Source organism: Pteronotus mesoamericanus, unplaced genomic scaffold (genome assembly GCF_021234165.1).
Source record: "Pteronotus mesoamericanus isolate MK-2021 breed Mesoamerican mustached bat unplaced genomic scaffold, CSHL_Meso_final contig_256, whole genome shotgun sequence".
In the NCBI taxonomy this organism is placed as follows: Eukaryota; Metazoa; Chordata; class Mammalia; order Chiroptera; family Mormoopidae; genus Pteronotus; species Pteronotus mesoamericanus.
Window position 1 is genome coordinate 4,429,938 of NW_026555108.1, and position 23,350 is coordinate 4,453,287.

The 23,350-nt window shown below is 42.9% G+C and overlaps 1 protein-coding gene across 1 annotated transcript in view; it reads left to right on the top strand.

The window, feature by feature from the left end:
- Positions 1–273: 273 nt before the first annotated feature.
- The window catches only part of DGAT2L6 (diacylglycerol O-acyltransferase 2 like 6), a 28,599-nt gene continuing 5,522 nt past the window's right edge, over positions 274–23,350 (top strand). Inside the window, exons 1-5 of the mRNA XM_054574207.1 lie at positions 274–358; positions 20,044–20,151; positions 20,840–20,910; positions 21,271–21,475; positions 23,107–23,281. Of these exons, the coding sequence (XP_054430182.1) occupies positions 274–358; positions 20,044–20,151; positions 20,840–20,910; positions 21,271–21,475; positions 23,107–23,281 (644 nt within the window). The remainder of the gene's footprint in view (positions 359–20,043; positions 20,152–20,839; positions 20,911–21,270; positions 21,476–23,106; positions 23,282–23,350) is intronic.

A 23,350-nucleotide genomic window follows, 5' to 3' on the forward strand; every position in this document is an offset into this window, starting at 1 on the left:
ATTTCTGCCTCATCGCAATCAAGGACACATGGAGAAAGGCTATATGTATATTAGAGAGATTAGAGACTAGGATCTGAAACCTGATGTGTGTAGGAAGTCGGGGCGGGTCAGAGAAACAGAGACTGGAAGGAAGTCAAGGTCAAGTCTCCAACCTCCAGCAGGTGAAGGGACTCGGTGCTAAGAGACTGAAGCAAAGCACCTGTAAGCACCTCAGCTTTAGAGGCTCTGGCCTTCTGTTTGGGCTTCTTGCCACGACAGAGCAGCCTCACGGTCATGGCCTTCCTGTCCCGACTGAATCTTCAGGAGGGCCTCCAAACCTTCTCTGTTCTGCAGTGGCTCCCCGTCTGTGTGATTTTAGGTGAGTGACCCCGGGAGCCGGAGAGCACAAGGAAACAGGCTAAGAAAGAGGCCAGGAATTCCCGGATGAGGGGGGCTCCCAAGGGCTCATTTGGTCAGTCCCTTCCCTCCTCTGGGAAGGGCTGTGTGTGTTCCTCACTCAAGACAACCACTACTGTTGAGTTCACTGGATTTCTCTCCTTCCAGCAGAGGGGTGTTGAAGGCCAGGAGTGAGGCTGTGGTTATTCTACTTTGTTTGGTTGGTTTTTTTTTTTTAAATTCTCATTCGAGAGAGACAGGAAGGGAGAGAGGGAGAGGGGATAAAAAAAAACCCAAAAACATTGATGTGCTGCTTTCTGCATGTGCCCCAATGAAGAACCGAGCCCACAACCCAGTTATGTGCCCTGACTGGGAATCAAACCAATGACTTACTGATAAACAGCATAATGTGTCAACCAAGGAGCCATGGCAGCCAGGGTAGGCTTGTCTAGTTTAAAGATCACCCAGGCCTTCTCAGGACTGTTCCCTCTAGTTCACAGTCATATATAGGGACGGAGGCAAAGGTGGTGGCGGCTTTGCCAAGTTGGTGTTACTGGATAGGTGTAAAGCGGTTTCCCAGTATAAGGCAAGGTGAGAGAATCTTGAGAAATCTCGGGGCTGCCTGAGGAACTCATTTGACAGAATTTTGAGAAAAGGCTAGTTGTTCAACAGACTCTCAGCCAGAAACCAGGGTTTTGTGAGCAGCCGATCAGGGGGCAAGCTTGGAAGCTGGACGGGAAGAAATGTCATCCTGAAGGACGAGGCAAGTGAAAGGCAGCCTATCCCAATCCAGGGACGGCTGTGTGACCCCTTAGAGCAGAGGTGCTTCACCAGGACCTTGAATTCGGGGTGGGGGGTGGAGCAACTTTGAATTTGGATGGAAAAAAATTGCCTCTTTATTTTCACTGATTTCAAATGGAAATGACGAGTATAGGCAACAAACCACACACGTGTTAGCTGTACCTGGGAATTTGTCAGTAACATGACAGAGATGTGCACATCATGGAGCAGTTGCTGCAGGCATCTTGACATTTCGTTTCTGGCTCATGACTGTTTTGAAATTCTTACAGTGATTAAAGCTGCCATTAGGTCTGCTTATTTAATGCATAAATTAAGAGGCCCATCTTACGATAGCACATTTTTGTCATGTTTTGATAACTGCATTTTAATATATTGAGTTTCCTTTGTAAATCTGTATTTTATTTTGTGCATTAAAAATATTATTCAGAGAAGGGTTCATAGGCTTTACCAGACTGCCAAAGGGGTCCATCACCCTCAAAATGTAAAGACTTCTTCAGCCTCATTGAAGTCAAATCACGCTGAGCTTTTAGTCTCTCCTTGGCTTGACTCTAATAAGAGAGGGAAGTGATTTTTCCGTAAATTCATTTGTTTCTAGTCCTTCCTGTTTTCTTGTTTTCCTATGTGTTTATCTTTTTTTAAAGATTTTATTTATTTATTTTTAGAGAGAGGGGAAGGAAGGGAGAAAGAGAGGGAGAGAAACATCGATTGGTTGCCTCTTGCACATTCCCCACCAGGGACCTGACTGGGAATCTAACCAGTGACCTTTCAGTTTGCAAGATGATGATGCCCAACCCACTGAGCCACACCAGTCAGGGCTCCTTTGTGTGTATCTTAACTCCTCAAAAAGCTCCCCTTGACAAGTTCTAGCCCTGAGCTCAGAAAGTGAGGGGCACAGGAGTGTCCTCAGAGACTTGGCATCATGATGGCAGCCACCATTTCAAGTCTGGATCCCAAAAACAGTGGGCAAAGATGGGGCAAAGAGGTCAAGAGAGAAAAAGCTGTGTGAGCTGATTCTTTTAGGTGGGGGATCTGGCCAACCCCAGAAAGCTTTTCTGTGGTATTTGAACACAACTGTCAGACTGTTCTGGTTCTTCCAGGGAGACCTCCTGAATAAAACGTTCTCATTTTTCTCCCCTAAAATGATTTCTTCTTTTTTAAAATATTTTTTATTTTTCATTTATTTATTTCTAGAGAGAGGGGAAAGGAGGGAGAAAGGAGGGAGAGAAACATCAATACGTGGTTGCCTCTCACACACCCCCTAATGGGGACCTGGCCCACAACCCAGGCACGTGCCCTGACTGGGAATTGAACTGGCAACCCTTTGGTTGCAGGCCAGCACTCAATCCACTCAGCCACACCAGCCAGGGAAATGATTTCTTCTTATGTATTTTTTTTCTCTCTTCCTTTTTCCTTCTCAAAGACACTGTCTCTGGACAGGGATAGGGTAGAATGTACATCCAACACTGAATATGCAATGGTCCAAGGAGGTGAGTTAGCCTCCTAGTCATGCCCAACCCCAATCTCACCAGCTGCCACTTATCCTGAAAGAGCTGGAGGAGTGGAGTGAGGATGTCAGGGACAAACGAGGGCATTGGTACATCTTAAGTAAAAACACTAATAATAGATGTGAATGTTTTCTTTCACCTGCATTTTTAATTTTTTTTATCCTCACCCAAGTATATTTTTCCCCCATTGCTTTTAAAGAGAGAGGAAGGGAAAAAGGGATAGAGAGAAATACCGATGTGAGAGAGAAGCATCGATTCGTTGCCCCTCGTACATGTCCAGACCAGGATCAAACCTGTAACCTAGGTTTGTGCCATGATGGGGAGTTGAACCCACAAACTTTCAGATATGAGACAACGTTCCAACCAACTGAGCCACACTAGCCTGGGGCTCGCCTGAATTTTTAAAATCATGGTAAAATGCCATAACAGAAAATCTACCACCTTAACCATTTTTTGAAGATTTTAATTATTTATTTATTTAGAGGGGAAGGGAGAGAGAAGGAGGGAGAGAAACACCAATGTGTGAGAGATACATTGATTGGTTGCCCCTTGAATGCACCCAACTAGAGGCCTGGCCCATAATTCAGGCAATCCAGGCATGTGCCCTGACCGGGAACCAAACCAGTGACCTTTTGGTTCAGGGACCAGCACTTAATCCACTGAGCCACACCAGCCAAGGCTACCACCTTAACCATTTTCAACTGTACAGTTGAGTGGCATTAAGTACATTCACAGTGTTGTGCAACCATCATTACCATCTATCACCAAAACTTTCTCATCTTGTAAAACTGAAACTCTGTACCCATTAAATAATAAATCCCTATTCTTCTCTCTCCCAAGCCCCTGGCAACCAACCTTCTACTTTCTGTCTCTGTAATTTTGCCTGCACTGGGTACTTCATATAAATGGAATCATACACTATTTGTTCTTTTGTGACTGGTTTATTTCACTTAACATAATGTCTTCAAGGTTCATCCATGTTGTAGCAAGTGACATGGTTTCTTTCCTTTTTAAGGTTGAATAATATTCCATTGTTGGGATATATCACATTTCATTTATCCATTCTTCTATTAATGTACACTTGGGTTGCTTCCATCTCTTGACTATTGTGAATAGTGCTGCTATGTACATGGTTGTTCAAATATCTATATGAGACACTGCTTTCAATTCTTTTGGATATATAGTCATAAATGGAATTGCTGGATTTTATGGTAATTCCATTTTAAATTTTTTGGAAGAACTGCCATACTGTTTTCCACAGCAGTGGCACCATTTTATTATACATCCCCACCAACAGTGTAGAGAAGTCTCAATTTATCCACATTATTGCCAACACTTCTTTGTATTATGTTTTTTTATATTAGCCATCTCAATGGATATGAGATGATATTTACTTGTGGTTTTAATTTGCATTTTCCTAATGGTCAGCGGTTTTGATGATCTTTTCATGTGCTTATTGGCCATTTATCTTAACTTCTATTTATTTATTTATTTATTTTTACTTTTAAAGAGAGGGGAAGAGAGGGAGAAAGAGAGGGAGAGAAACATCAATGTATGGTTGCCTCTCACGCGCCTCCCAATGGGGACCTGGGCTGCAACCCAGGCATGTGCCCTGACTGGGAATTGAAATGACAACCTTTTGGTTTACAGGCTGGCACTCAGTCCACTGAGCCACACCAGCCAGAGCTGTCCTGACTTCTTTTTAATTAATTATCTTTATCATTCCATTTGTCTTCCTTTACTAGTTTAGGTGTATACATTTTGTTTCTATTCTTTTAGTGATTATGCTAGAAATTCCAACATGAATCCTGTGTTTTGTAGGTTACCAAGGTAGTTACAGAATCTAACAGTTGTGATGCCCACAGAGGTACTTAAGGTATTCAAACATGTTCAGCAGTTACAGAGCAAACACTAAAGGTAAGAACTTGGCTCTCTATGCTGAGACTACAACGATGAGTCTAGTACAGTTTCCCTACTATCTAGTAACAAAGATCAATTAATCATTCATTCCACCATGGTACACATTTCAGGTGTTAGTGCTGGACATATACACAAATCACTGCGATGCAGGACAGGCTGTGGCTAGTGAAAGAAAGAGCCCCAACAAAGTGATATTAAGGTTTCAGAAAAGAAATTAATACACTCAGTTGAGTAGATCAGGGAAGACAAGAAAGGGAAGCAGTATGGCACAGTGAACAGGATGTGGGCTGTGGAGATCATCCGACTTGGATAAGACAATTAGCTGTGTGACTTTGGACAAGTACTGTAACCCTTTTAACCTCAGTGTCCTCAGCCTCTAACCTGGTCCACAGTGAATGCTTCATACAAAAGAAAAGTGCCCTTCCTTCTTTCCTTCATTCCTAACTTCTTCCTCCTTTTTCTCACCCTCTTTCCTTCATTTCTTCTATCTTGCTCGGAGGCTCTCTCAGTGCTTCTCCCTCCCAAATGATGTCCAGAATCATGGCAGATTACTGAGCATTCCTGGCAGGGGTGGGCAAGGAAATAGGGAAAAGGGGGATAAAGGGGCAAGAAGGAGGGAAGGAGTGAGAAGAAAGGAGTGAAAAAAGTGTTTGGTGGATCCCTGACTGGTGTGGCTCAGTGGGTTGGACATTGTCCTGCAAACCAAATGGTCCTCGGTTCAATTTCCGATCAGGTTGTGGCCATACCCAGTATGAGTGCATTGCAATGGACAACCAATCAATGTTTCTCTTACTTTCCCCACCCCCTTTCCCTCTCTGAAAAGAAATAAATAAAGTCTTTTAAACATAAATGAATAAATAAAATCTTAAAAAAACTGTTTGGGGGAGATGTGGAATACAAATATTCATGACCCTTAGAATTAAGCAACAGCCCAGAGAGCCCCTCTGAGGGCCAGCTTCCCAGGCAGGAGTGTCTAGCCTGTGGCCTGTGAGCCGCATGTTCCCCAGGATGGCTATGAATGCAGCCCAATACAATATCGTAAATATACTTAAAACATTATGAGACTTTTTTGTGATAACATGTCGCAATGTATTCAATGTGTGGCCCAAGACAACTCTTTTTCTTCCAGTGTGGCCCAGAGATGCCAAAAGTTTGGACACCCCTTTAGAGGATAGGTCTCCATCTGTCTCCTCTTTTTTTGGGCTTGTATCACCACCTACCTAAATATCCTCTTTCCTAACCCTCTGCCCTCTACTCTCCACCCTCTCCAATTTACTCTACTGCTTGCTCCCAGAAGAGTCTTTTAAAAGCATCTTTGATTACAGCCCTCTGCTACTCAAAACTAGTCAGCGGTGTCCCATTGCCCACTCAGTGAAGCACCAATGTGTCAGCCTGTGCATTCAAGGCCTTGCTCCACTCTCTGGCTGTAACTCTTTACCAGCTGTGAAGCTTGTCTTCCCAGCAATCTCTTCACAAAACAAACATGAACGGTACTCTCCTGCTGCTTCACCTGTGCTCTATTTTCTCCCCTGGAAATGTCCTGATCATTCTTCCTGGACTCTACCCATGGATAAGCCCTCCTTTGAGATATTGCTCAAGTCATAGCTTCTCTGCAGTGTTTTCCAGACAACTCAAGAATATATCAGCTCTGAAAATCCAGAGCACTTTGTATAAACAGCCTTTATATTATTTGTCTCCTTTATTCAGTGAGCTCCATGAGAACAGGAGCCACATCTTATTATTATATTTCTCATAAGACCAGGCTTGACAGCAAATTGACAGTTCTTGCAGATTTCTTCCTCCTCAGTAGAGACCTTTAAGCCCACCTCTTGTTCTTTTTTATCTCTCTCCTGCATGTGTGTGTGTGTGTGAGTGAATGCCTGCCTTCTTTCTCTAGTTTCTATTTTAAAGTTATTTTTTCACAAAAACACATTATTTATGTTTCTAGTTCCTGATACTACAAAAATAGAATGTTGTCTTGGAATTCAGGCAGACCAAGTCTGCCGCTTACTTGCTATGTGACCCTGTGCAAGTGAGTCACTATTATTTTCTATGTGTCTTTGAGCAAATAAGTCATTTACCCTCCACCATTGTAGAGTAAGCATAGTATCTGCCTTTCAAAAACAGTCCAAATATCATAGAAGCAAGAAAACCCTCAAGAGATGTTCATTTTCTTTCTTTCTGTTCTAGAAATGGACATTAACTATGTCCTCAAAAATGAGGCAAATAGACACTTTGATACATTTCCAGCATTCCCACGGGCCCCTTTAAAGCATCATTTACCCATCCCTCTCCTTCACCCCCTACATCCAATCAACTACCAAACCCTGAGAGTTCTATCTCCATATTATCTTTCAAAATGGTTTGGTAAATAGCAATGCATTTCAGGTTCCCATCTCCTCTTTTCTAAATCACTGCAACTCTTAGCTGATCTGCCTGCCTGCAGTTCCTTCTGCTCCCCCAGTTTTTCCAAATTATCTTCCTGATACACAAGTATGATCATGCTACTCCTCTGCTTAACCATCGTTTCTGATGTCTCACTCCCTTCAGCATCAGCATCACACTTCATCTCCCCAGCTTCCTTCCCAGCATCATGTCCTATTCCATGCCTTCCCAGGTTGCCTGGACTGTTGGAGGTTATGGTTTTACTCACGAGCTTTGGACCTATCCATCTCCAGGCCTTTGTTCAAGTTTTTCCTTGTGCATGGAAATCAGTTCCTTCACTAACCTGTGAAAACCATAGTCTTCTTTCAAAAGTCAACTTACCATATTTTGCCATATATAATGCACATTTTTTGTGCAAATTTTTGAGGGAAAGATAAGGATGCATATTACACATGGGTAGTACTAAGGATGCACATTATACGTGGTCAGGACTAAAACATGGGTGCATATTATAAACAGCAGAATACAGCAAGTCTTACCTTTTGCAAGAAGCCTTCCTTGGTTCCTCAGTAGTAAGGGATGGTCTTCTTGAGTTCCCATAGAATGACATTGGAGCTCTGAGTGTATAGTTCTCACTCTCTGGAATGTAATCATTATTTATGGTATCAGGCTACCCATGGTATGCATTTATGCAGACTACACATTTATGGAAGACAATAACTTGGTTTTATATATGTTTTAATATGAGTTAACACACACAACATGCTTAAAACAGCTCTTGGTGCACAATAAAGACTCAACAAATGCTACATAATCCCCGCCCCCTGCCCCCCGCCACCAAAGCTTGGAGTGAAGGTCCATGAACTCTCTGAGCCTCAGTTTCTTCATATGTAAAATGGGGATGTTAAAATTATCTCTCTCTCAGGGTCATAAGACAATTAAATGAGATAATGTATGTTAGCACTGAACAGAGTGCTTCTTAATAAAAATTCTGGGTACATGTAATTAATTACCATGCTTACATTATTTTAATCATTTCCATATTTATTCTCTTCACTCTCCTCTTTCTAGTCCCCAACCCTATCCCCGTGGCCTTTAGCACAGAGATTTCATATGAGGTGTGCTTATTCAGTGTTTGTTGAATGATTACTCCCACGGGTGCTTAGATCTATAGTTAATTTTTTTAAAGATTTTTATGTATTTATATTTAGACAGAGGGGAAGGGAGGGAGAAGGAGAGGGAGAGAAACATCAATGTGTGGTTGCCTCTCACATGCCCCACACTGGGGGCCTGGTCGGCAACCCAGGCCTGTGCCCTGACTGGGAATCAAACCAGCAACCCTTTGGTTTGCAGGCCTGTGCTCAATCCACTGAGCCACACCAGCCAGGGCAATCTATAGTTAATTTAGATCCAATAAGTAACTGCAAAGCCACAAAAATTCATCTTTGACAAACCAGCCATGTTCTTGGATTGCTAAAGGCTCCGAGTAGAATGCTGGGTCTCCCCTTTACACTGGAAATAACTGGTTGCCTATAGTCTCACACACATGTGCATGCCCTGGAACCTCAGAAGGCCTTTCGTTGTTTGGAATAAGGGCATTGGTAGTTTCTCTTACTGTTAGCTTTCACCTGCCACTGGAGAATTCTGAAATCAAACTTCTACTTGTGCCACAATTTAATGTAACAAATTTTTAATAAAATATTTTATTCATTTATTTTTAGACAGGGGAAGGGAAGGAGAGAGAGAGAGAACCATCAATGTGTGGTTGCCTCTTGTGTGCCCCACACTGGGGACGTGGCCTGCCACCCAGGCGTGTGCCCTGACTGGGGATAGAACCAGCAACTCTTTGGTTCATAGGCTGGCACTCAGTCCACTGAGCCACACCAGCCAGAGCTAATGTAACAGATTTTTATCATCAGTCATCTCCCAATGTTTGGCACTGTGCTTAATGCTGTTTCCAAGAAGCTCACTGGCCAGTAGGGAAAGACATGTGAGGTACAAACTACATGAAGAGCGAAATCAAACAGGCCAAGTAGAAGCATAACTAACATGCTATGGGTGTGTGGAGGGGGGAGCCCTAAATTCTGACCAGAGAATCAACAAAGATATCACCAAAGAGTTATTGCGTGAGCTAAGCCTTAAAGATTGAGGGAATTTTGATAGGCAGAAAGTTGAGGAGTAAATAAGGAACAGCATCCCCAAATGCATGAAGATGTGAAATCGCATGGAGGGTTGAGGGAATGGGGAGTACATGAAGTGGTTGAGCCCCTGTTTCCCATACTTCAGCCATTTGCATCCCACCTTCTGATTCTTTCTGTGGCTGAGTACCATCTATGCTATTATTACTTAACATTTTCCCCAAATTGACTCATTTCTGTTACCCAAATTAATGTATTTTAACAAGAAACTTTATATCACCACAATGAACTCACTTTTATGCACTGCGCATTAAAAAGAACTTTTTATCCATGTATCACCTCACATCATCCAGTGTCCTACAGTGATATCGGACCACACTTTGAGTAATACTGGGCTAAAGCATAAGGGGTATAAGGGCAGGTACTGAGAGATGAAGCTAGGAAAGTGGGGGCAGGGCTAGTCCATGGAGGGCTTTAAATGCCAGGCTAGCCCTGGATGGTGTGACTCAGTGCATTGGGCATCATCCTGTGAACCAAAAGGTTGCTGGTTCAATTCCTGGTCAGGGCACATGTCTGGGTTGGGGCCTGGTCCCTGGGTGGGGTGCGTGCGAGAGGCAGCTGATCAATGTTTTTCTCACACATCAATGTTTCTTTCCTGTTTCCCCTCCCTTTCTCTCTCTCTGAAAAATAAATAAAATCTTCAAAAAACATGCCAGGCTAACATGTCCAGACTTGATTCTTTCTGTCAGCAGTAGAAAATATTGAAGATTTCAGAGGAGGCAAACAATGTTGTGACTGTGCTTTAAAAAATGATCTGGTAGCCCTGGCTGGTGTGGCTCAGTGGGTTGAGGGCTGGCCAGTGGGCCAAAGGGTTACCAGTTCGATTCCCAGTCAGGGCACATGTCTGGGTTGCAGGCCAGGTCCCCAGTAGGGGGCATGTGAGAGGCAACCACACATGGATGTTTCTCTTCCTCTCTTTCTCCCTCCCTTCCTCTCTCTCTAAAAATAAAGAAATACAATATTTTTAAAAATGATCTGTCAGTTCTATGTCAAATGGACTGGGCAGGAAGAGACCAGCAGGCAAAGGGCAGACACACAGCTGCAGTCCAGGCCAGAGGAGATAAAGTCCTGGGCCAAAGTAGTAGCAATGGAGACAGAGGCAGGAGGATGAATTGGAGAGACTTTTTTTTTGAAAGGGAAAGAAGTCAACAATAACTCCAAAATATTGAAACTGTGACATTTCTCCTGAGGCCTGGAAGATGAATAGGAACTAGTCAGACAAAGAGCTGAGCAAAGAATCTTCTAGGTAAAAGGGATAACGTGTACAGAAGGCCAGAGACTAGAGAGCAGAGTGAGTTGAAGGAATGGACAGAAAAACAGTCTGGTGGAGTGCAGGGAACAGGGGGTGGCCAGGGCTCCATCATGGAGGGCCTTTGAAACCAAAATAACAAGACCAGACGTGATCCTAAGAGTCATGGGAAGCCATGTTAGTTGTTGAATGACTATATTAGCATTTATTCCCATGGGTTCTTATATCTCTAGTTAATTTAGATCGACTAAATAATCACAAAGCCACAGAAATACCTCTCTGATGAGCCTGCCATGTTTTTGGTTATATGCTGCTGAGGGCCAGAATCAGGTTTGCATTCAGCGTGCTGACTGCGTCATGACGCGGATGGAAGCAGAAAGCTTGTTTAGAAGATAGTAGCAGTCATCCAGAGGAGAGAGAACAGTGGTTTGGACCAGATGGTAGCATGGAAGTGGGGAAAGGAATCATTCAAAAAATGTTTGGAAGACAGAACTGACAGGAAACAGTAATTAGAATTGAATGGTTAAGGATATAGTCTCTGAACTAAGACAATGTGAGTTCTCAACTCTGGCTTCCCCACCACCTAGCCGTGTGACCTCAGGTAGTTATTTTTTTAAAGATTGTATTTATTTGTTTTAGAGAGAGGGGAAGGGAGGGAGAAAAAGATGGAGAGAAACATTGGTTGCCTCTTGCATGTGCCCCAACCAGGGACCTAGCCCACAACATGGATATGTGACCTGACTGGGGATTGAACCAGCAACCTTTTGCTTTGTAGGGTAACACCCAGCCAATGCGGGCCAAGGCTCAGGTGGTTATTAGACATCTCTCAACCTGAGTTGCTCATCCACAAAATGAGAATGATTACTGCCCTAATGTCTTCACAAAGATTAAAATATGCATGTGAAACAGTTTTACATAATGAGTGTACAATAAATGTTGGCTATTATTATATGGGGAAAGTGGGCAAGTGACATGATTTGAAGAGAGGACACACTTGGATTCGTATTGGTACCGTCTTTAACTCAAGCTAGTAATCATTAGTAGTTTGAAGCTGTACAGGTTTAAGAAAGTCAGAACCAGAAATAAGGAGGGGCATTACATAATGATAAAAGGATCAATTCACCAAGAAGACGTAAGTATCCTAACTGTGTATGCACCTACAATAGAGCTACAAAATATATGAAACAAGGACTGACAGGACTAAAAAGAAAAACAGACAAATTAACAATTATATTTGGAGACTTCCTAAAAAACCACAAATAGCCCTGACTGGTGTGGCTCAGTGGGTTGGGCATGATCTGGTAAAGCAAAAGATCACTGGCTCCATTCCAGTCAGTGATGTGCCTGAGTTGTAGACCAGGTTCCCCATTGGGGGCGTGTGAGAGGCAACCAATCAATGTTTCTCTCCTTTTCTTCCCCTCTTGCTAAATGTAAATAAAATCTTTTTAAAAACCCACAAACAATCAAAACTCACCCTAGATTAAATAGATAACCTCTAACAGTGAATTAAACTAAAATTTAATTTTGGAAGGTGAAAACCCTTCCAAAACAGAATTCTGCAAGCCCAAATGGTTTCAATGGCAAATTCTACCAAATATCTTAAAGAGTATATATCAAAAATTCCACACAATCTTACCCAGAAAATAGAAGAGGAAGGAATACTTGCCAACTCATTTATGAGGACAAACCCTGACACCAAATTCAAGCAAAAACAGTACAAAAAAAAAACCTATAGGGCAATATTCCTCATGAATGTAAATGCAAAAATCCTTAACAAAATACTAGCAAATCAAATCCAGTAATATGTTACAAAACATACCTCTTAATTTAATTTTTATTTTATTTTTTAAAATTTAAATCATTTTTATTTTTCAATTACAGTTGACATACAATATTATATTAGTTTCAAGTGTACACCCCAGTGATTAGACATTCTATAACTAAGTGAGCATCCCAATAAATCACATACACATCTGGCACCATACATACTTATTGGAATATGCTTGACTATATTGCCTATGCTGTACTTTACATTCCCATGACTATTCTGTAACAACCAATTTGTACTTCTTAAGCCCTTCACAATTTTTGCCCATCTCACCAAAGCCCCTCCCATCTGGCAACCATCTAAATGTTCTCTGTATCTATGAGTCTGTGTCTATTCTGCTTCATTTGTTTTATTTTAAGATTAATTTTTTGATAGATATGTATTTATTGCCATTATATTGTTCATATTTTTTATATACATTTTGTCTTTTTCTTAAAGAAGACCCTTTAACATTTCTTGTAATATTGGTTTGGTGGTGATGAACTCCTTTAGGTTTTACTTGTCTCAGAAGCCCTTTATATGTCCTTTGATTCTAAATGATAGCTTTGCTGAGTAATCTTGGTTATAGATCCCTGCTTTTCATCACTTTGAGTATTTCTTGCCACTCCCTTCTAGCCTGCAAAGTTTCTTTTGAGAAGTCAGCTGACAGCCTTATGGGAACTCCCTTGTAGCTAACTAACTGCTTTTCTCTTGCTGCTTTTAAGATTTTCTTTGTCTTTAACCTTTGGCATTTTAATTATGTGTCTTGGTGTGGGCCTCTTTGGTTTTATCTTGTTTGGGATACTTTGCACTTCCTGGACTTGCATGTCTATTTCCTTCACCAGGTTAGGGAAGTTTTCTGTCATTATTTTTTCAAATAGATTTTCACTTTTTTTCTTTTTTAAATTTATAAATCATGTTTATTCTATTACAGTTGTCCCAATTTTTCTCCCTTTACCCACCTCCACCCATCCCACCCCCACCCCCCACTCCCACAGTCAATTCCCACCCTGTTGTCCATGTCCATGGGTCATTCATACATGTTCTTTGTCTAGTCCCTTCCCCTTCTTTCCACCACTGTCCCTTTCCACCCCATCCCCTCTGGTCACTCTCAGTCTGCTCCATGTTTCCGTGCCTCTGGTTTATTTTGTTCATTAGTTTATTTTGTTGAATAGAGTCCGCTTATAGAGGAGATCATATGGTATTTGTCTTTCATCAACTGGCTTATTTCACTTAGCTTAATATTCTCCAGTTCCATCCATGTTTTCACAAAAGGTAGGAGTTCCACCTCTCTCTCTTTCTTTCTTTCTTAAGTGCAGATTGATTTTACTTATTTTTTTAAATGTCAAAATTAATTATAAAATATTAAAAAAATTTAAAACCAATATAAAGTCTCAGCAATTACACAAACATGACACCAGCACAGAAATAGTCAAGTAGATCAATGAAATATAATGAGCATTCTAGAGACAAATGTATATACCTGTCTAACTATATATGATTAAGTTGATATTTCAAATCAATGGGGAAAATAAGGCTTACTCAACAAATAAGGTGCTTGGACCACTATTACCTGAAATAAAACAAATATAGAGCCCTATTTCACACATTATACAAGAAATATTCAGGTGAGTTAAAAATCAATATGTAGAATCTAAGAACTTTTAGAAGAAAATAGAACTAATATTTTTCATGACCTGAAGTTAAATATTCAAACCCAGAAGCTATAAAGTAAATATTGACAATATGACTATATTAAACATTTAACTATATAGTAATATACATATAAAAAAAGTTAAAGGACAAGGAATAGAATAGAAAAGTATTTGCAACACATCTAAAACATGGTTAATAGGTGTTTTTTTTTTTTTTTTTTTTTTAGGGAAAAATGTTCTACAAAACTTTAGTCAATAAATGGATAAAGAATACCAAAAAGTCATTTAAAGCTTTTTTTAAAAAAATAATAGAAATAGGCAAGAAACATACTAAAACAGGTTTAGCTTCAACAAATAGTAAAGGAACAGTTAGAATAACATCATTGTCACAATCAGATTAATGAGTATTAAAAATATTGGTAATATCAAGTATTGGCAACTCTGAAAGGAACTGGGTATTCATAGAAAGTTTTTCTTCATCTTAAAGCAGTCCCTTTAGCATATTTTGCAGTGCTGGTTTGGTGGAGGTGTATTTTTTCAGCCTTCTTTTGTCTGGAAAACTCCTTATTTTGCCTTCCATTTTAATGGAAAGTCTTGCTGGGTAGAGCAGTCTTGGCTGCAGGCCTTTGCTTTTCATGACACAGAATATTTCTTGCCACTCCCTTCTGGCTTGCAGTGTTTCTGTTGAGAAGTCAGATGCTAGCCATATTGGGGCTCCCTTATATGTTTCTCCCTTGCTTGCTTTAGGATTCTCTGTTTGTTTTTGATATTTGCCATTTTAATGATGATGTGTCTTGGAGTGGGCCTCATTGGGTTCCTCTTGAATGGGACCCTCTGTGCTTCCTGGACTTGTGTCTTTTTCTCTCCTCCAATTAGGGAAGTTTTCCATCATTACTTTTTCAAACAGGTACTCTATCCCTTCCTCATCCTCTTTTCCTTCTGGTATCCCTCTTATATGGATATTATTACATTTCAGGTTGCCCTGCATTTCCCTCAATGTCTCTTCATTCTTTTTGAGTCTTTTTTCATTTTCTTGCTCTTTCTGGGAGCTTTATTCTCCCTTTTCCTCCAGCTCGCTGATTCGATCCTCAGCGTCATCTAGCCTGATTTGGATTCCTTCTACTGTGTTCTTCAATTCGGAAATTGTATTCTTCATTTCCTCTTGTCTCTTATTGATAGTTTCTATGTCCTTTTTCATGCTGATATAGTTTGCAGTACGTTCCTCATAGTTTCTTTGTAGTTTTTTGTAATTCTCTCTGAGCTCACTGAGCTCATTGAGCTTCCTTAGAACCATTGTTTGGAACTCAATATCTGATAGTTTACTTGCCTCTATTTCATTAATTCTCTTTGTGGGGATTCCTCCTTTCCTTTCAATTGGGGAGGTGTTTCTTTGTCTTCCCATTATTTGTGAGACTCTTCTTTTTAGCTTCTGCTTCTTAAGTTGATCTGTCTTGATTTCCTGACTTTGTGGTGTGAACTTTTATGGTTGGAGACTGCTGTTTTTACTTTCTGGATCTGCCTCTGATGTCAGATGTTGACCCTGTCTGACCTTAGGCAGTCTGTTCGAGACTTCCAGTAATCTACTCTCTGTGGCTGTCTCCTTCAGCTGTTCATCTAGTCACTCTGCACTCAGCAGGGTGCCTTAGACAGCTCAGGGCAGGGCAGAGTCCCTCCTGGGGGCGGGGTTATTGGGTCCTCTCATGCTGCTGTTGGCCTATGGAAGAGGAGTCTGCTCTGGGATCCCGCTGGCTACTCTCTCCGTTCTCTCCCCAAAGCCACCATCCCCAGTCTCTCCTCAAGTGTTGCCAGACCTCCCTGCACTCCCTTTAACCAGAGATCTACTGTCTGTGGCTGCCCCACTGCACTCAGCAGGCAGCTTCGACAGCACAGGGTGGGGTAAAATCCCACCTGGGGGTGGGGCTATTGGGTCCTTTGACACTGGAGTCGCTCAGGGGGAGTGGTCTCTGCCTGAGCAAGATGGCTGCTGCTGCTGCATGGGGGATGAGTCAGCACCGAGATCCTGCCGGCTACTCTCTCAGTTCTCTCCCCAAAGCCTCCTTCCCTAGTCTCTCCCCAGGCATCTCTAGCCCATTCTGTCCCCGCCTTTGCTGGAGACCAAGGTAAGTGGCTGCAAATAAAAATTTTGCGTTGGCCCTTTAGAAGGCTCTTTGCATCTCCAGCCACCTGTCTATGGCAGAGAGCAACCCTACCGCTTTTTGCAGCTGGCTGTTTTATGTGTACTTTTTGGACTCTGGTGCTGTGGGCTAAAGATCCTCTCTTCTGGTTTAGACCCCGCTCTTCTCAGGGAGATCCCACTGGCTGTTTCAGTATCCTTCTGGTGCTGCCACCCGTGGGCACCCTGCCCACCTTCTCAGGTCTGTACCGCACTCCTTACCAGTTAGGTTGCGCTAAAGCCGATTCTTCTGTCTCCGAGGTTACAAGGCTCCTCTCTCGCTATTATTCAGTTGTTTGTTCCAGGTGATTTCTCCACAATGTAGTTGTAATTCCAGGTTGGTCCTGGCAGGAGGTCAGTGTGACTTCCACTCACTCCTCCGCCATGTTGATCTCCCTCAATTTTTTGTTCTCTCTTCTTCTGGTACCCCCATGGTGCAAATATTGGCACACTTGAAGTTGTCCCCAAGTTCCTTACACTATTTTCTTTGATTTTTTGGGGTTTTTTTTTTCCTGTTCTGATTGGGAATTTTCTGTTTCCTTATATTTCAAATTGCTGATTTGATTCTTGGTTACATCTACTCTACTGTTGACTCCCTGTATGTTTTTCTTCATTTCAGTTAGTGTATCCTTTATTTATGACTGATTCATTTTTATGGTTTTCATGTCATTTTTTATGCTGCTGAAATTCTCTCTAAGTTCACTACTCTTCCCCTGAGTTCACTGAGAATCCTTATAACCAGTGCTCTGAATTCTGCCTCTGGTTGATTGCTTGTATCCATCTTATTTAGTTCTTTTTCTGGAGTTCTGTTTTTTCTTTCTTTGTCTCCTCATTTTGGCAGCCTCCCTGTATTTGTTTCTGTGTATTAGGTAGAGCTGCTATGTCTCCCAGGCTTTAGAGAGTGGCCTAATGTAGTCAGTGTCCTGTAGGGTCCAGTGCCACAGCCTCCCTGATCACCAGTTGCACCCCCAGTCCGTGTGAGCTGTGCACACCCTCCTGTTGTAGTTGAACCATGTTTGCTGTTAGTACATCAATGGGAGGGATTTACTCTCAATTATAATCTGATGCAAGGATTGGCTGCTACCTCCGTGGAGGATCAGCTCTACAGAGGCCCATCCCACAGAGCAGGACTTATTTCAGTGGGGCTCTGGTGCCTTCTGAGGTGATTGGATGGTGCTTTGATGTGATCTGAAGCTGTCCACTAGGTGAACTGCCTTTGGAGCCTTCCAGGGGATGCAGACCAAGGTTAGCCCCAATCTGTGTTCTGCCCAGGGCCACCTGGCTTGAGCTACAAAGTCATCAGCAAATGGTTGCTACTTTTGCTGGACTTGAAGTTGTCCAAGAGAGGCCAAACTGCAAAACATGGCCAGCTGCTTCTAGTGATGGGCTTGGGGCCAATGAATGGGAGATATGGGGTGGGGGGCCCTGAGGCCAATTGCTGCTTGTTTGAGGGATTTTAGAAAAGTCTAAAGCATTAGCCAAGACAGGCCATTCATATGGTAAAGGCAGTGGAAACATCTTGGATGGGCCTGCAAGTTGGGTGGGGTGGGGTCTCAGGGAATCATGAGGATGGGGCCAGCAGTGATAGCCAGGTTGACGGAGACACAGCTATGGCACCTGCCTGCTGTCTCTGTGGAGGGAGAGTTTATCAAGGCAACAATCGCCTCCACCAGCACTTTTCTCTGGGAGAAAACTGCTCCCCCAGCTTTCACCCTGACCCCAGACACAGCAATCCTCCATGTATGTCCCTGGTGCCTTTTGAGCTGCTATCCCAGTGCTGGAACTCGGGGGAAGTGAGTCTGAGCAAGTCCATGCATGAGCCCTTTAAGAGGAATTGCCTGGGACTCTAGAAGCTTCTGTCTTCCTCAGCCTCAATCCCCGGTGGTATTTATAGCCAGAAGTTATGGGGACTTCTATTACTGGCACTGTAACCCTGAGCTGGGGGCCCTGGTGTGGGACTGGGACCTCTAGCTCCTCAGTGGGGGACCTTCACAGCCAAGATATTTCTCCAGATTTTTATCCACCACACATGGGTGTGGGGCCAGCCTGGTCCACGTCTCTGCCCCTCCTACCAACCTGGATGTGGCTTTCTCTTTAAATCCATGGTTGTGGAACTTCTATTCAGCTAGATTTCAGGTGATTCTGGGTGATGGTTATTCTGTACCTTAGTTGGAATTTTGATGTGGTTGTGAGAGAATGCGAGTGCTGCCTTTACCTATGCTGCCATCTTGACCGGAAGTCCTGGCCAATTGATTTTTGACAAATATGCAAAGCAATTCAATGGAGGAAGGATAGTCTTTTCAACAAATGGCGTTGCAACAATTAGATATTCATATATAGTAAATAGACCTTGACCAAAACTTCACATTTTATTAAGAAATTAACTCAAAATGGATCACAGATCTAAATGTAAACACAAAACTTAAAACTTTTAGTAAAAAATATAGGAGAAACCCTTTATGACCCCAGATTAGGTTAAAAGTTCTTGGATTTGACATCAAAAACACATCTGAAAAAAAAGATAAAATTGGATTTCATCAAAATTAAAAGCTTTTGCTCTAAGAAAGACCTTGTTAAAAGAATGAAAAGATAAGCATGGCAGAAAATGTTTGCAAAGCACATACCCATCAAAGGACTTGCATCTAGAATGTATAAAGAACTCTGAAAACCCAATAGTGAGAAAACAACAAGCCAGCTGAAATATGGGCCAAATATTTGAACAAACACTTCACCAAAGAGAATATACAGAAGGCAGACAAGCACATGAAAAACTGTTATGCATCATTAAGTATTAGGGAATGCAAATTATAACTATGATGAGATATAATACTATATATCAAGTAGAATGGCTTGATCATCTTCAGTGCAAACTAAATTAGAAGCTTATTGTTTGTGAACTTCCTCCTTGATAATCCACTCCAAGAATCCTCACTTGAACATGGACAAGATGTTGGAAGGATCTCCTGGTATCAAGGACATAATATGTAAGGGAAGAGTCACCCATGCATACACACAAATGGTTGTTCTCCATTGTTCTCACCTCAGATCCCCATGCTTTTTGTCAAGGAACTCCTTGTTCCATGAGCTTTAGCTCTTCCATGTTCGGATTCTGTTTCTCCTAGTTTTTAAATCCTACTTCTGTTACCATGAGTGACGATGATATTCACACAGGTTGGGTCTGGAGGGCTTGCCCTCATTGGAAATTTAGGATCTCCTGGGTGCTACACCTGCAGTTCAAATAGATTCCACAAGGGGGATGGTGATCACTGAGGTAGGCTCTTTCAGATTACCTTTAGGACTTGTGGATAGCTGAAAGAGATTGGATGTAAGGTACACCATAAATCCATCCATGCTTTTCACATAACCTCTCATTTAAATAACATAAATACTGATTAAATACTGATCATTTAAGCTCAGCTATTCTTGGAAAAAGAAAACATTTATCTTTTAGTTGGTATATAGATATTTGTTAAACACCTACTGCATACAAGGCTCTAGTCTAAATATTGGAAACACAAACAAAATGTATTTGAAGCAAGATATAAAATAAATGATACAGTTTGACTACCTTTAATTAAGAATTACCCTTCTTTAGCTTTATCTGAATTTTCTTCTGAAGTTTATCCAGCAAATTGACTCTCATCTTTTTTTAAAAAAGATTTTATTTATTTATTTTTGAGAGGAAGAGAGGGAGAAAGAGAGGGAGAGATACATTGATGTGAGAGAGAGAAACAACAATCAGTTCCTTCTCACACGCCCCAACTTGGGACCTGGCCCTCAACCCCAGGCATGTGCCCTGACTGGGAATCGAACCAGCAACCTTTTGATTCACCAGCCAGCACTCAATTCACTGAGCCACAGTAGCCAGGGCTATTTTTAAAAAGTGTATTTCTTTTATCATTATAAAAATAAAAAACATGTTTAAAAAAATTCCAGAAGAGAACTGAATGGCATGAATGCTTTGTGTCCCCTCAGGACTTTTTCCCATGATCCTTATACCTGTTCTGGTGTTCACTAAGTTCTGGGCCGTGTCGGTGCTTGCCATAGCCTGGATCGCCTATGATTGGAAAACCCACACTAACGGTAAGAGCCACAGGAAGAGCGGTGGTCCCTATCTGTGCCAAGGAAGTAACGATAGGGGGGAGGACATGGAGGGAGAGAATGGGAGAGGCAGAGGGAGAAGGGGTGGGGAGGGGAAAGGAAAGGAGTGGGTGGAGAGGTGGAGGGAAGGGGAGATGCAAAGGGTGGTTAGAGGGACGGGGAGGGGGAGAGGGGAGAAAACCTCATCAGGGAACAGAGATCTCTGCCAGGCTGTGCAGGAAGAATTTTTTTAAAAGGTCTTGTTTATTTTTAGAGAGAGGGGAAGGGAAGGAGAAAGAGAGGGAGAGAAACATCAGTGTGTGGTTGCCTCTCATGTGCCCCCTACTGGGGACCTGGCCCACAACCCCAGTATGTGCCCTGACTGGGAATCGAACCAGTCACCCTTTGGTTCGCAGACCAGCACTCAATCTGTTGAGCCACACCAGCCAGGGCAGAATTCAAAGATTGAGGTTTCTGTGCAGGTAGCCCTCCTCACACTCTTTGCCTGTTACCTTTCTGGCTGGCCCCAGAGGTTCAGGGACTTCCTCTTTGGGGGTTGGATCCAGGGACGGTACCTACACCTCTGTACCTCATGTGACCTGAGGACTGTAGGAAGAACCCTCCACTACTGGAAAAGGTAGAAGAATTGGCAATACCTCACCTGCTCTTCCCTTTCCTTCTGTACCAACAGGTGGTAGGCGTTTCGCATGGGTACGAAAATGGACCATCTGGAAGTATTTCCGAAATTACTTCCCAATAAAGGTGACTACCCCTTTGTCTGGGTGTCCTCGGGCCCTGTTGCTCAGATTCCTCTCTCTCTACTCAGCTTCATGTTTCAACGGCTTTGGTTGCCAGTAGTGAAGCTCAAGGCTCAGAGGCATAAAGCAGAGTAGTGGCTCAGGATGGATGGGTAGGTGAGGAGATGGATGGATAGACAGCAGCCTTTCCTCACAGTGACAAACCCAGGTCAACCACTCTGAGCATCATAGCCCCTGGCGACATCCCAATGGACAGGAACTTGGGCTCCCCAAGGGAAACAGGGGCTACCTGCTGGTATCTGAGTCCGCATGTCCTCTCTTCCTTCTTCCTATCCACTGTTCTGATTCAATCTCCCTCCAACAGCTGGTGAAGACTCATGACCTCTCTCCCAAACACAACTATATCATTGCCAACCACCCCCATGGCATTGTCTCTTACGGGGTCTTCATCAACTTTGCCACTGAGGCCACTGGCTTTGCTCGGATTTTCCCAGGCATCACTCCTTCTCTAGGGACCTTGGAAGGGATCTTCTGGATCCCAATTGTGCGAGACTATGTGATGTCATTCGGTAAGTATGAGAAATCATTCCATCCTCTGACCTACCTCAGGGCTCCAACCTCAATAAGCCCTGAGTGTCAGTCCAGTTCTCACTCCCTGCTGGAAGAGGACTTAGTGGAAAATGAGTCCTTAACACACTGGACCAGTAACAGGAGTATGTGGCTAAGCATCAGGTTCTGTCTAAGATCTGGGAGGCAGGGTTTGGTTAGGCAGCAGGGTAAGTTATGGGCACTCACAAGAGTTGCCAAAAATATATTCAGAGAAGAAAGGAAAAGGCTGGAGTTCAAGATCAAAGCAAAAATGGAAAGCAAAAGGCAAAAGCCAAATAGCAAACCCAAACAACAGGGAAATAAGAGATGAAAGGGGCAGTTCAGATGAACTTTTCCAGGCTCTTTCTTGGATATTAGTTGGCTTCTTTTGGCCAGTCATTTATAAAGCAGCTGTCATCCAGGGTGCCTTAAAGACATTGTAAAGTCTTTCATACTAGCTGGTACCCTCCCCTCCTAGTCCTTGACCTTCATCTCGTGAGAACCCCTTCAAACTTGTGTAAGACATCAAGGGATAAAGGATAAACATCCATCACAATCCAGGACAACCTCCTCATGCCAGGCTTCAAGCCAGGGTACTGTGACAAATGTCCTTCCCTCTGGATGAATATCCATCCTTCTGGAAACCAGAAAGAAATCGAAGCCAAATATCAAAAGGTAAGATACATTTATCTGCAGGGACCAGGTAGGAACACTAGAGTTCCAAATGATGGTTCTGCTCCCCTGTGAGGCTGGTGTGAACCTGGAGCAGCGGTCTCTCTCACTGATTGAGGCCTGAAGGCAATTCTGCCATCCCAGGAGAGTATAGAAGGTAAATTCAGGGCAAAGATGGGGAGCATAAATGAGGAAAGACTGTGAGTTTTTGAAAATGTTTTTAAAAAGATTTTTAAAATTTATTTTAGAAGGGAAGGGAGGTAGAGAGGGGGAGAAACATCCATCAGTTACCTCTCACACATGGCCCAACTGGAGATGAGGCCCACAGTGCAGACATCTGCCCTGACTGAGAATTGAAACAACAACCTTTCACTTTGTGGGATGTCATCTGACCAACTGAGCCACACTGGTCAGGGCTGTGACTGTTGTTGAACAGAGGAGTGTCCTCCTTATTCCATGGTTCATCTACTTTTCAGTTTTGCTTGGACAGGCTCCTGGGTCTGCCTACTCTCCAGAAATCCCAGTCAATGGCTCCTCTTCAGCAGGTGCTCTAGGGAAGAAGCAGGTTGGTGGTAGCTAGTCCTGATCACCCCTAGGAGAGAGAACTCTGGTGAGTCTGCAGTACTGTTAGCCTGGGGAGAGTGAAAGATGGCTGTGATTCATGGGTAAAGAGGGAAGGGATGGGCTTAAGTACTACTGAACTAAGAGGAAGTAGGCAGAAGAACTCAATGTTACCCCGATTGTAGTAGCACAGACTCCCAATGCAAGCAGCTGACCCTAAGGACAAACCTCAGACTAGGGGAAACCTGGGATGTGGCAGTCAAAGACAGAAGAATAGAAACAAAAGTCAGGAAACAGGATTGTCGTCATCATTAAGAGCCCAGAGGAACCCCTTACCTCATCTTCACGCACCAAGTTTGTTGACTTTTTGGTTTCACAGGTGTGTGCCCTGTGAGCAAGTCGGCCTTGAAGTATGTGCTCACCCAGAAAGGCTCAGGCAATGCCGTGGTTATTGTGGTGGGCGGAGCCACCGAAGCCCTCATGAGCCAACCAGGAATTTCTACCATCTTCCTTAGACAGCGTAAAGGTTTTGTGAAGATGGCACTGAAGACAGGGTAGGTCTCTAGGTTCTGGTGCCCTATTGTCTGGGTTCCATAGGTTCTCTGTAGCACCTCTCCAGAATG